This window comes from Schistocerca gregaria, chromosome 6 (assembly GCF_023897955.1).
Source record: "Schistocerca gregaria isolate iqSchGreg1 chromosome 6, iqSchGreg1.2, whole genome shotgun sequence".
Taxonomy (NCBI): Eukaryota; Metazoa; Arthropoda; class Insecta; order Orthoptera; family Acrididae; genus Schistocerca; species Schistocerca gregaria.
The window spans coordinates 563,344,598-563,358,863 of record NC_064925.1 but is presented as its reverse complement, the minus strand read 5'-3'; the positions used below and the strand labels follow the sequence as shown (position 1 = coordinate 563,358,863).

The window sequence follows — 14,266 nt, the reverse complement described above, 5'->3', positions numbered from 1 at the left end:
GCAAATCGACGACCACGAATATCTTTCGCGAGGGTTCAGAGATACGGAAATTGCATGGGGAGAGCTGGGGACGTAAGGAGGATGTGTAAGCTGCCCGTAGCGAAATTTCTGCAACGTAATCGGAACAATCTTGGCAATATGTGAGCGCGCATTATCCTGCAACAGAATGAAACCGTCCGCCAACAGTCGTGAGCGTTTGCACTTGATGGCGCGCTTCAGCTTTTGCAAAGTGTCCACCGTAGCGGTCTGCGTTAACTGTGGAGCCGTTTTCCAGAAAGGAGATGAGAAGCAGGCCCACACAGTGAAATAATAGGGGTCAACATAACTTACTCGGTTCTCCGGCGTGCCTGTTGTTTCGACTACGGTGCATAAGTTTCTCTCGGAAGTCCTTACACATTCTCCATACAGTCCCGATCTCTTCCCATGTCATTTCCGTACTTTTGGTGCCCTGAAGAAAGACATTCACGGCCGTACATTTGCTTCGGACGAAGAGGTCGTCGCACAGGCAACCGCAAACCTATTTCCATGAAGGGATTGACTTTCTTTTCTCGCAGGGGGTTAAATGTATTAACAGTTATGGCGATTGCTTTGAAACGATAAAAAGTTCGCTTATTTTTTCCCTTCGCTTATTTTTTTCCCATCTGCTTCGTTTTCATTTGACTGCCCCTTATATGAACGTAGAGAGCTGCAGGCCACATTAATGTATGGTAAATGTTCGCGCGTTCTATGGATCTGCACTGCCGTCGTCATCCTGATGAGAATTTACTGCGTACCCCTTCCGGTTTCTTTCTTTTCCCTTACCCTTTCGGTGCCTCAACTAGTTCGTGTTTTTCAGTACTTCATAATTTGTAAACAGTATTTCCTCAAATTCCTGTTATAGCGAGATCTCCGATGAGTGTGTTTCATTGGAGCTAGAGAGTTGCGCCTGGTACGGAGGTTGAGGTGTGGGGGTTCGGGCACGGCAGAGCACGTTCCATATGGGGCGCGACGTCAGAAGCACGGTGGCGGCGGCGCCGTCGACGGCTAATGAAGCGCTGCCCCCGGGGGCGGAGGCGGAGGCGGGGGGCGGGACGGCCGGCCGCGATAATCGGCCCGCGGGCTGGCAACGAGCAAACGCAAATTAAACCAGCAGCGCCGACCGCCATCTTTAATACCGGGTAATTATCCGGGGGGCGAGGAGCGGCGCGGCACTCGCGACGCACCTAGATGTGGTCGCCACACTCCCCCCCTCTCTCCCTCCCTCCCTCCGTCCCCCCTCCCCATCTTAAGCCAACAGCGAGGCTGTTGCACCAGCCGTCACAGCATTCGTTGTTGCCATGACTTTGACGGCGCCGGTTGACATCTTTCTTCGCGGGTAATTCTCTGGATATCGTAAAGATGTAAGAAGAGAAAAGTATTCTCGCAGCAAACGACATTACATCTCTAAATGTTCTTCCCGCGTTATCGAACAGGTCTCAATTATTACGTCTAGATTCATTTTGTCCCGCTTGGAATTATGGTTAGTGGATGATAAACACACGCCGCAAAACCTTAAAAAAAGAGTGATTTATAGCCGTTGTAAGAGAACTTAACTAGAATAACACTGCGTTCAGTGATGAGTGTTTAACTGCTTTCGCATGGAGTCTGCGAGACGCGTCCCCTCTACAAAGCAAGTCGTTTACTGCTATGTGATGGAGCCGCATGTACAGCAATTACTGCTGTCGGCCATGCTTTAGACAGAGCGCGCACAAACAACGGTGGCGGCGCTAGTCTCTTGCTATTACACTGCTTTCTCCTGATGGGCACAAAACAAGCGCGCAGGACTGGAATAAGTGCACAAAACGTTTTCGGCGAGAAAGCAAGCTTAAGATTAGATGAGGATAGCAAATCCCTGACGAGAGTTTGGGCATACGACAGTTGTGTCTCTCGTGTTCCACTTGTAAAGTATTGAACGAAGTTTTGAGTGTGTTGCAGGTCGAGAAGGCGCCGATCAAGTGGGATAACGAGAGGTGACTACCGTGCCAACACACACCATCCTGCGGCAACGACCGAAGACCGTTTATAACGCAACTGCAGATGGAGGTAGCGCCAACTGGCAATACTGCACTTCTAGTTGCACCGCGGTTGTTCGCCTTTTAGTGGCTACCACATCGTGCAGAATCAACTTAGAAAAGCCAAATAAGAAGCAGTTGATCAGATCGAATGGAAACGAAGTACATCAAAGCCGGGGCACAACAAAATGACACAAGGAGAAGGGCCGTAAAAACTGTAAGACAAACAGTTTAACGAGGTTTATTTATCCGAAACTGTCTGGCGCATTAAAACTCAAACCCCCTGTCTAGAAGGTACGAAGGAGTGGACTGTACCGCGTAAGCGAAGGTCACGCCGGTAGGAATCCCAGATGGCCAAGATATTATACGTCAAGCAATGCTTTCGACACGAAAACTCTATATGTATACGCAGGGAAACAGGACACTAAACACTGACGTTTATCAGTGAACCATCTTTTACATTTCAAATGCATTTCCGTTTATCTGTTATCTTCGAACAGACAACAGTGTAGCTATTAGAACTGACTTCATATTTTTGAACAGGCCGCATGAAGCCTCCCTCCCACGCTTAATTATTCTTCCCCAATACAGTCTTGCATCAACTCAGTTAGCTGCAATGTCCACTACCAAATACCAGGTATTTCTTAATTCCATAGTATTGCAAGTTTAGATAGTGGCAATGCGACAAGAGTGATTTAATGAGAATTAAAACGTATCCAATATTTATGTAATGTACTTGAAAGGTAAGGTCAGCAGTAAAAACTAAATACCAAGGGCAGTTTTCAGTAACATATACCAGTCGCACTAAACAGGAATACATAGTCTTGGAAAAGTGGTTGGAATATTTATTTTACACCCAGGGTCGATCACACAAACACAGAGTATTTTGCCCTGTCTTCTGTGCGACTGGTTTTGTCCTAAAAAGAAATTTTATTGCAAATCAGTTCTTCTTAGGAAAAGCTTGTGATAATGCGCTTATATGTTGCATAAAGTTTTTGTCCAGATATATAGTTGATATTGCTTATGTTCGTATTATACTGAAACTGGTTAGTAGAAAAATACTTTATTATTTTATGTTGTATTTAAAAAAAAGTTCTTTTCTGTGACGGAAAAGCTACCAAGTCAGATTAAAATAGCAATGAATACCTTGAGGTACTGTTGGAATCAATACTTCTGTTCCGATATTATCGAGATGTCTATAGTATTTCGGATATTGGTATCGACTTCTTAGCAAGGAGGACATAAGAAGCAGACTGACAGGAGCAAGGCCAAATCGAGCGTACTGCAATCAAAAACTGATTTTCCCAATTTTCCTGGAACGTGGAACTGGGAAACAGGATTGTACACGTCTGAATGAAGAACTGAGGGAAAACTAGAAAAGGTAGTGCATCGAAGCATTTGAGATGTCGTGTTTTAGAAGGATGCTAATAACATTGCAAGAGTGAAAATTTGTCCACGGAATCGGCAAGGAAAGGATTATGTCAAAAATGAAACTATTTCGTACACCGTTGTTAGTCGAGCAGCTGTCATGTAGCAAATAGTTATATTTTGTGACTTCAGTTTTCCATATTTTATGGAAAAGAATGAAGATGAGAGTAGTTGTTTTGTGATTTTTTGTGACAATGATTTTATATCAATTGGTCTGCCTCATGTATCGTTACATCCAAATGGTTTGTAAACGTTAATCTACATTCAGATCCGATGATGGCACTTTTACTGTGTTGAAACCGGGTATCCAGTAAACAGTATTTAAGCGATCTTCGCTTTTGAATAATTTCTACAACAGAGTGATCGCACCAGTACGTACTATTTGTTCACTGCAAAAAAGACTTTATTTATTGCATACTGGTATTGTTTCGTGTGTTTGCACTTTGCAAGTTGTTGTTGTGGTCTTCAGTCCCGAGACTGGTTTGATGCAGCTCTCCATGCTACTCTATCCTGTGCAAGCTGCTTCATCTCCCAGTACCTACTGCAGCCTACATCCTTCTGTACCAGCTTAGTGTATTCATCTCTTGGTCTCCATCTACGATTTTTACCCTCCACGGTGCCCTCCAATACTACAATGGTGATCCCTTGATGCCTCAACACATGTCCTACCAACCGATCCCTTCTTCTGGTCAAGTTGTGCCACAAACTTCTCTTCTCCCCAATTCTATTCAATACCTCCTCATCAGTTATGTGGTCTACCCATCTAATCTTCAGCACTCTTCTGTAGCACCACATTTAGAAAGCTTCTATTCTCTTCTTGTCTAAACTATTTATCGTCCACATTTCACTTCCATACAAGGCTACACTCCATACAAATACTTTCAGAAACGACTTCCTGACATTTAAAGTTGTACTCGATGTTAACAAATTTCTCTTCTTCAGAAACGCTTTCCTTGCCATTGCCAGTCTACATTTTATATCCTCTCTACTTCGACCATCATCAGTTATTTTGCTCCTCAAATAGCAAAACTCCTTTACTACTTTAAGCGTCTCATTTCCTAATTTAATTCCCTCAGCATCACCCGATTTAATTCGACTAAATTCCATTATCCTCCTTTTGCTTTTGTTGGTATTCATCTTATATCCTCCTTTCAAGACACTGTCCATTCCATTCAACTACTCTTCCAAGTCTTTGCTGTCTCTGACAGAATTGCAATGTCGTCGGCGAACCTGAAAGTTTTTATTTCTTCTCCATGGATTTTATTACCTACTCCGAATTTTTATTTTGTTTCCTTTACTGCTTGCTCAATATACAGATTGAATAACTTCGGGGAGAGGCTACAACCCTGTCTTACTCCCTTCCCAACCACTGCTTCCCTTTCATGTCCCTCGACTCTTATAACTGCCATCTGCTTTCTGTAGAAATTGTAAATAGCACTTTGCAAGTACCGCATACATTTCCTTCATGAAATAAATGTAAACGTTTTCAAATGATCGAATGACACTTTTCCTATGCTTTCAGTTCTGAGGGATGTAAATAATTTACCACATTGTTTTGACAGTAACTTCCACTATGAATTTAGGTGTACATATTGATAAAGTATTATCACTCCTTGCTACTATATTTCTATCTTTTTGTAAAATGGGTAGTCCCTCGTAACTCGACTTTCACCGTTAAGAAGCAGACCGCTCTCAAAACGAGCGCAATTTTGGCTTTGAATTGTAAACGAGAGTGATGACTCCAAACAGGTGAGACTGAGTACTGCAAAAAAAGGCCAGGGGAGCTGCACTGGACTCACGTGTTTCGAGTCGTCAACTGGGACCACAGACGTACTGAGTAAAAACTAGACCGCGCCGCCACATTGAACGTGATAGAGGCCGCCATTTGCACGGAAACAGTGGTTGGTTTGTGAGCTGCTTTTAGTTCTAACAGTAAGAATGGAAGCAAAAACGAAGACGGAAACAATGTTACATTTCACAGGTCAGTCATTTCTGGTTGTTTGTTACTTTCTATTACTTGTATAAAGTATTTCCATGTAGAAATAATACATCATGAGCGTTTGCTTTGGTTGAGGTTTCCCCTTACAAATGATTTTCTAAACCGGAAATGGATTTTTCCTACTGGGAAGAGAGAACTTCCAACCGACAGCAAATCATTTACTGTGCTCTCTTCGTTTTGAAGAGAATTGTTACATGGGAAATTATGTAAATAGACGTCAACTGAAGGACGATGCTATACCGACAGCATTTGGATTTCCAATTCATATGAAAAAGGTATAGTGTTTGCAAAGCCAATTAATGCAAATGCTAAATGTAAGTGACAGCAGATTGTTCTATAGCCTAACCTGATGTTTATATTTACACCTTATACTGTATCTAATAAACTTTCTGCTACAAAAATTGCGAGTTACATGGGGAAAAAGTTGCAGTGTTAGATTACGAAAAAAGCTACTTTGTTGCGTGTCAAGTACTTATATTGTATTTTCATATAAATTACTAAAATACTAACAGGGTTAATGTACTAAGTTGAACTGAATGAAAGAACTAGGCACATGATAGGTATTTAGATTTTTAATCAAATATATATTATGTATGAATCAGAGGTAGGTCGAATAATTCCGTTTAGGTACTTAACATGTTTTGTCTGGTGGTGTTTATACTTCGTAAATGATCAAATATTTGATCAAATGTTGCAAACTCAACCACTTTCAGGTTATCAGTGTTAAAAACTAACGTGCGAATGAAATTGCTACGGTATTTAAAGTCATTTGGGTTATTACAATTAATCATACCAAAATTAAATTCTGAACGATACTGTGCTAAGCAAAAGTAAGCGTGCAAAATGTATACAGTAGTTGGCAAAAATGAAACAGAACCTGACAGGAAAATTATGTGAATTAAATAATAATCATACTGTTTGCTACTTTCAAAGTCTCACGTAATTATCTAATGAAAATAGCTCGACGTAAACTTGCTCCACCTTGTCAGGAAAGAGCCTTACATTCTTAAATTTCGCGTCTCTATGCAGACGTATTTCGGAAATCAGGAAACTTCATTCATTTAAGTATACTTTTAAAATACACTAAAATAGTCAGTATTTTTTTAGACAAACATGTGGTTAGTCTGTGCTTCAATTTGCTCTTGTTGCGTGTCATATCCTCCAAGTCACAACCCCAGTACTGGGATTCATCCCTGCAAATGGCGGCGATCAGCTGCTTCAATTGGGGGACAGTTGCCTCGCTTCTTCGCTACGGCGTGGTAGGCGCTTGACTGGGACAAGGAAGTCTGTCGTGTAAAGAGGACGACGGAGTGATTCTGTGCTGCTAGTTGTGTGGCGAGACATTCTGCAATTTTCTGCACATTACTTTCTTTAAATATTTTAAGGACGGCGATGAACTTGCTGCCGCACGCACGCACCTGCGTCGTTCTCGGCGGAGCGTGCGGCGACGCGCGCCACGAAGGCGCCGACGGCGGCGTCCTCGGACACGTTGGCGGCGTAGGCGGCGCGCAGGAAGCGGGGCGGCGCGCGGCCGGCGGCGGCGACGGCGACGCGCAGGGGGCGGCGGGCGACGCGCGGCGGCGACCCGGCGTCGGCGGCCGTCACGTCCAGGGCGAAGCCGCGCGCGCGGCGCCCCGGCGGCAGCGAGGCGAGCGGCCGGCGCAGCCGCAGCGCACCCGAGTCGCGGTCCAGCGCGAACACGCCGGCCGCGTCGGCGTCGGCGCCGGCGCCCGCCAGCGAGTAGGAGACGCGCCCGTTGTCGCCGGCGTCGCGGTCCACGGCCAGCACGTGGCACACGAGCGCGCCCGCCGCCGCAGACTCGGCCACCGCCACCGCCGCCGACGCCGCCGGCGACACGAACTCGGGGCTGTTGTCGTTCGCGTCGCGCACCACCACGCGCGCCGTCACCTGTCGGCCGGCACACACACTCCTCACCGCACTGCTTCGGGGACCACACAGGGAGTCAAGGACCAAATTTTGAAAGAGTAGTGGGCCAGGGATACAGGTGACTGGAACAGTTTTATGAACGACTCACAGTAGTTTTTACACGTGACTCATTATGCTGTTCAAGTAATACACCACTTACAAAAACACCCCATGGCATCGAATTTCCGTAATTTTGTTACACTCGAGGTATCTCATGTCCAGATGCCAAATATCAGTTTTCCAAAGCAGTTAGACGCATCTCTCAAAAATTGTCGACAAAATCGACTGTGCGGTTTTCCAAGCGTCTTTAATTCCCTAATTAAACGACAAATTTACGATACACCCTTTAGCGCAGTGGTAGCCGGCTCGCCTCCTTTGTAATCAGCCCAAGTTCGACACCTGGTCAATGCAAATTTTTAAAGAAAGGGGCATTTTCTACGAGCTTTTCCGTGAAGCATAAAGTAAATATTGATAAAGAAGTAATGTCGGTAGCGCTCGATACTGGTAATCACTGGATCTCTGATCCGAGTCTCGTTTCGGAATTTTTTTCTTTCTTTATTTCCCCTTTTTTATTTTTATTTTTTTTGCATTTAGTTTGAAACCCACATCGTTTAAATTAATATACAGGGTGTTACACAACGATATCGACGCACTTTGAGGGACTGTGGAGAGTGTCTTGAAGAATAAATGAGGATAGGAAACACCACCCAGCCACGCTACAGGGTGTCGAAGCTATAAGCCCCAGCGCCTGCCGGCAGGCCACCCCTTCGACAGCAAATGTAACTTCGTACGCTGACCAAACGCAGGCGAAACATTTCGCAATGTCGTTTGTTATTCGTTGATCGTGACTGACTGCCACATTCCACACAGAAGAAGATGCAGCTAGCTGCTCCATAGACAGGTCTCGTCTCCTATGAATGCGATACTCTGTTGCCTTGAAAGATGACGGTTCCGGGCACCTTTTCCCATCTCAAGATTATTTTTCTCCTGTATACCAAAAAAAAAAAAAAAAATTGGAGATCTTAGACGGTTCCAAGAAGAAAATGAAATGCAGGCGGAAACCCGTGTCCAAAACCGTCATCTGCCGAGGCAACAAAGCATCGCGTTCGTAGGGGACAATACCTGCCAACGCAGCAGCTAGCCCCACCTTCCCCACTGGCGATCGTGCAAGCACCACCGATCACCAAACGACAAACAACACTGCGAGGCGTCCCGCCTACGTCCCGTCACCGAACAAAGTCATGTTTGCTGCCGAACGGGCGGTACAGCGGAACCTAAACGCTTCATAGCGTCGTTGCATGACTTTTCCAGAAACAGGTTCGTATTCTCAATCCGTCCCTGAACGCAGCCACTACAGCACCTCGAACTTTGTCATTGTCAGTAACATCCTGTATAATTCAAAAAATTATGCTAATTGTCACCTATCTGTCATTTGTTAACAAATTCCACGTCTCATCACTTCTAATGACATATTGCACACAAAAATCTAGCTTTCACTGCAACTATAAATATTTATTTACCAATCTTTTACAAAAGACTGTTTAAATTCTTAAAAAATCATGTTTTCTTCATCTTTATATTTTTTTCACTTCAGGGAAATGCTCGTAGAACTGGAGTTTTGTTTTAAAATTTTAAAATTCGCGCTGGCCCGGAATCGAACCTACGCCGTCCATGACAGGTAAGCATCCTAACGCAGACCCACAGGGCCCAACAAAAAAAACTGGCTTTGCACTGGGGAATTAAAGACTCTAGGAAAACTTCAAAGTCCATTTTATGGATATTTTTAGGAATACCATCGGTCAGCTTTGCTGGGTTGTTATTTGAGTTAAGAACTTCAACCACCACTTGTAGAAATAAAAGTGTTTGCCACGCCTCCTTGGCAAGCACTAGCACTTCTCAGGCAAATGTCAGGCGATCTGGTAGTGCGGGCAGAGGGGGCCCAGATGTCAATGTTTGGCAGGGAGTTCCGACATTTGTCCTACACCTAACGAAGGAGTGGGGAAGAAGATCAGAGTTTAACGTCCCGTCATTAGAGACGGAGTCAACCTCGGATTATGAAAGGATGGCTAAGGAAGTCGGTCGTGCCCTATCCAAAGTAATGTCTCTGGGAGCACGTGGATACAGAAACTCTTCATGATTGAGTGATCGAAGCCTGTCACACCATCAGGGAGTATTTGAAGGGTGTCACAGTCTATGATTCGACAAGTGCATGCATGATTAGAAGCAAGAGGGGGAGAATAGGCAGAGCGTTTATTATGAGTTTGTGTGTTGATGACGTCCATTCCCTTACATAATAATAATAATAATAATAATAATAATAATAATTCTAAAATAAAGGATTTTCGAATATATATTTATATCATTCCAAAATGAGATTTTCACTCTGGAGCAAGGTGTGCGCTGATATGAAACTTCCTGGCAGATTAAAACTGTGTGCCGGACTGAGACTCGAACTCGGGATCTTTGCCTATTACGGGCAAGTGCTCTACCAACTGAGCTACCCAAGCACGACTCACGCCCCGTGCTCACAGCACACACACACACACACACACACACACAGGCAAAGGTCCCGAGTTCAAGTCTCGGTCCGGCACACAGTTTAAATCTGCCAGGAAGTTTCATATATTTACATGATTTTTTTGTCTTGTTTTGGTGTAAAGGACCTAATTGGAAAGTTTATTTTTGAAATATATTTATCTACCGACAGTGAGCAACAGAAATAGTATTGTGGTATCCCCCCCCCCACCTCTCGGCCCCCAGCGTTGCAGTAACAAGGGCAGGCACCACATGGGGAGAGTGGCGCAGACAGAGAGAGAGAGGGAGCGGACGCCGATAAAGGGCCAAAGCACGCACGCCACTACAGCACAGCACACGGAGGAAGCTGCGCGCGCCGCTGAGCTGCGGGACACGTACCGTGGCGGCGAGCCGTTCGGAGCGGTTGGCGGCCTGGTCGGTGGCCCGGATGACGAGCGTGTACTCGCGCAGCGCCTCGTAGTCCAGCGGCTGCTCCAGCGTCAGCGTGCCCGTCAGAGCGTCCACGGTGAAGGAGGGCGCGGCGGCGGCGGCGGGGGCGGCGGGGGCGGCGGTGCCGAGCGCCGCCCCCGGCGCGGCCCGCGACGCGGCGAGCGCCGCCGCCACCTCCTCGGGCGGCGGCAGCTGCCGCACCAGCGAGTAGCGCAGCTCTCCGTTGGCGCCGGCGTCGGCGTCGCTGGCGCTCAGGTTCCAGACGGCCGAGCCGGCAGGCACGTCCTCGGACAGCAGCACGGTGACGGGGTCTTGCGGCCAGCGCGGCGCGTTGTCGTTCACGTCCACGACCTCGACGCGCACCGACACCGCCGAGCTCTGCGGGTTGTTGCTCGATGACGTGTCCAGCGCGCGCACCTGCCGCAGAGGCGGAGCCCGCTTCAACCCAGCACTCTCGCCTCTCGTCAGTCTAGAGTCTTCCACCATATCTGACGACATTTTGGCAGTGCAGCCGATACTTCACCTGTGCAGATGCGAGACATCTTCAGGTGAGCAGTCGGAGACTCTCATCGAAACCTAACGTCGGCTATATGGGCAGCCGATGTCAGATGAATCGCCTGAGTATGTCTCGCAGGTGCCCGAGTGAAATATCGTAGGAGGCAGTGTGCGACAACCGGCTACTCTCTCAAATATCATCGACTAATGTCGCAACATTTTGACCTGGTCAGTATGTTACGAGAAAGCGGTGAGTTCCTTTCTTTGTAAGTGACCATCATTTCAAGAGATTTGATAGTATCCGATCTTCTGCCAATATTACCATCCCTACCTAACCAAGTGGCAACGGCCTTGCCGCAGTGGATACACTGGTTCCCGTGAGATCACCGAAGTTAAGCGCTGTTGGGCCTGGCCGGCACCTGGATGGGTGACCATCCCGGCCGCCATGCGCTGTTGCCATTTTTTCGGGGTGCACCCAGCCTCGTGATGTTAATTGAGGAGCTACTCGATCGAATAGTAGAGGCTCTGGTCACAGAAAACCATCATAACGACCACACGCCCCTCCTATCCACACCCTCATCTGAGGATGACACGGCAATCGGATGGTCCCGATGGGCCACTTGTGGCCTGAAGACGGAGTGCTTTATGTAACCAAATAACCTCAATAGAATTTTTATATATATTCTAATCTGTCTGCCCTCACAGTTCTCTCCATTTACTGCTCCTTCTATCACCAAATCAACTATTCCCAAGACGTTTCTCCACAACTATTCTTTCTATTGCTTCTTCATTTCGTAATTTGCCTATATGCTTAACGTTTAACGTACTTCGAAAGCACTATATTTCAATGAGTCCAGTTTCTGCTCAGAATTTCTAACGGTCTATGATTCACTTCCATCCAGTGCTCTGCTCCTGATGTACATTCTCAGGAATCTGTTCCTATTCTTGCTCTTTCATATCAGTGTCAGGAAGCAGTGGACCTCTTTTTTTTCAGGAAAACATTCTCTACTGTAATATACTCGTACATTCATTTCAACTGAAGAGATGGAAATATCTCGAAAACTACAGATCGGATCAAACAAAGTTATAATTCGAATTTGTTTGTCTCGGAGGGAGACATCCAACGCTACCACACTCGACCCGTCACCCCACCTCGTGCGTGGGTGGCGGCAGGGCAGGCAAGTTTGAAATCTATAACGACAGCCCCCGCTTTTTATTGCTGATACTGTTTTACGGCAAAATCTACATACGTTTTGGCTGAAGCGTTTTCTTCATTTCGCGACAGATGGTGCTGTAATCGGAGTAATAGAAATAGGTACACGCCGTAATTTACAACATCCTACTGAATGGCCCGTCGATATCCAAAGGCACGTGGGACCCCCACCTCCATGGGTAGTACAGGCCAGTATTTCATAACCTGTAACTGAGAACTCTATTCGCAAATTGTATTCTTCCGACATAGCGAACAGGTGATTACCCAACGCGCCACCATGGCCGTGTAGCGAACTACGATGTATCCTAACAGGCAGTACACTGCAATCGGAGCTTACGTATCGTGCAGACGTAGAACAGATAGCGGCTCCAAATATTACAATACTTACTGCCTGCAAATCTACCTGTCATTTGTTGAACTGACCTGCAAGTGAACGATGAATATCAATAGTGAAATGATCCTGATTTATGGAGTATGTAAGCGAAATGTTGACGCTTCTGTTGCCTTGCATGCCGAGCGATTTCCGGAGAAAGCTCGCTCTCGTTCGTTCTTTTCCAAGGTTGTGAACGCCTTTGTGTCCGATGAGAGGTTACAAACCGGCAAAAGGAAACGAAGCAAACGTGTTGCAGAGGAAGGCAATGAAATCGCTTTACTACCGGCGGTGCACCACAACCCACGGATAAGCGCCCTGCAATTGCGACGTGATTCCCGTATGTCCGTAGGTAGTATCGTCACAATACGGCATTGTCATAAGTACCGTTCATACGAAGTGTTACTGCATCAACAACTTCTTGGCGCCGATTTCTTTAACTCGGTAGTGTATTGTGAACTGGGACGTCAACAAATGCAAATACCTCCACGTTCTTTGCCGAGATACTATTTCCTGATGAATCTACATTGACAAACCGTGGTAGCGTTAACCAGCGTAACATGCATTACTGGAGTGTAGCCCCCACTGGTTACGGCAGATTGATCATCAACGTCCTTGGACGGTTAACATATGGTGTGGCATCATGGGGAAGAAACGCAATGGCCCGTATTTTATCGACGGCACGCTGAACAGATGAAAGTATCGAACGTTTTTGGAACAGGAACTACCGGTGCTACTGCTGGATATTGCCCTGGACGTTCGAGAACGTATGTGGTTTCAATATGACGGGTGCCCAGCGCATTACGCAAATGAAGCACGGGAAGTATTAGACTGTGTTTACACTAGCCGGTCGATCGGCAGAGATGACCCTGTTATTTGGCCCGCTAGGTCGCCAGATTTGATGTCGCCGAAATTCTTTCTGTGGGGATATCTAAAAGATAAAGTATAACAATAAGTGCCAATACGCCGTGAGGACATAGGCGACCGCATCAAAAACGCCTGTACTGACATTCCCGCATAGATACTCCTGTCCTGTGTATGGTAATTTCAAAAGCAGATCACTGAGTGTGTTTAAGTCGGTGGTACTACGTTTTAACACCTACTGTGGTTGGAAAAGTAGAGCAGCGTTCACTCGAGCCACGTCCACACGTCGAATAATCCTCTCGTTGGATACGTCGGTGGAATACAGCGTTGCGAATGTCGTTTCCAATTAGAAGTTATGAAATACTGGCCTGTCCTATCCCTGTAGCGTGGAGGCGGTGTCCCATTCGATATTCAAGGGCCGTTGAGTAGCATGTCGTAAATTACGATTGTCTACCCGTTACTGGTCCTCCGATTACAGTGCCATCTGTGGCGAAACGAAGAAAATGCTTCAGACAAAACGGATGTAGACTTTCCCGTGGTATCGTAATCTGAGAGTAAAAAAAAAAAACAGGGATTAGCATTGAAGATTTTGAAGTTACCTCCCGCCACCCACGCACGGGATGGGGTGTGCATTGAGACAAACAAATTGAAATTATAACTTTTTTGACGCACTGCGAAGTTTTCGAGTTGTTTCAATGATCTCACCCCGCCGTCCTGCGTAACATTACTTTCTAGACAGGAAGGATTCCTTCCATTCTCCCATTACTATGCCATTCTCATTGACTGATAAAGACAGGAGAGCTAATGAGGTAGAGTTCCTGGTCGCCAGCTTCTACACCATTATCTAGACCTGTCTGCAGTGCCTCCTATGTTGAAGGGTTGTGAGCCTTACCGCCGGGAGAGGAAATTACGCTCAGTGGCAGCCCTCTGTGCTGTAACATTGCTGCTGGCTATGTGTCGGCATTCCAACCGCCCTC

General features: G+C 46.2%; 1 protein-coding gene and 1 pseudogene across 1 annotated transcript in view; one reads left to right on the top strand and one right to left on the bottom strand.

Moving 5' to 3' along the window:
* LOC126278940 (protein dachsous) overlaps positions 1 to 14,266 on the bottom strand; it is a 287,615-nt gene that overhangs the window by 108,346 nt on the left and 165,003 nt on the right. The window contains exons 13-15 of the mRNA XM_049979218.1: positions 10,538 to 10,764; positions 10,297 to 10,453; positions 6,876 to 7,365 (exon numbers count right to left, since the gene is read on the bottom strand). Of these exons, the coding sequence (XP_049835175.1) occupies positions 6,876 to 7,365; positions 10,297 to 10,453; positions 10,538 to 10,764 (874 nt within the window). The remainder of the gene's footprint in view (positions 1 to 6,875; positions 7,366 to 10,296; positions 10,454 to 10,537; positions 10,765 to 14,266) is intronic.
* LOC126279248 (5S ribosomal RNA) lies at positions 11,184 to 11,301 on the top strand (annotated as a pseudogene).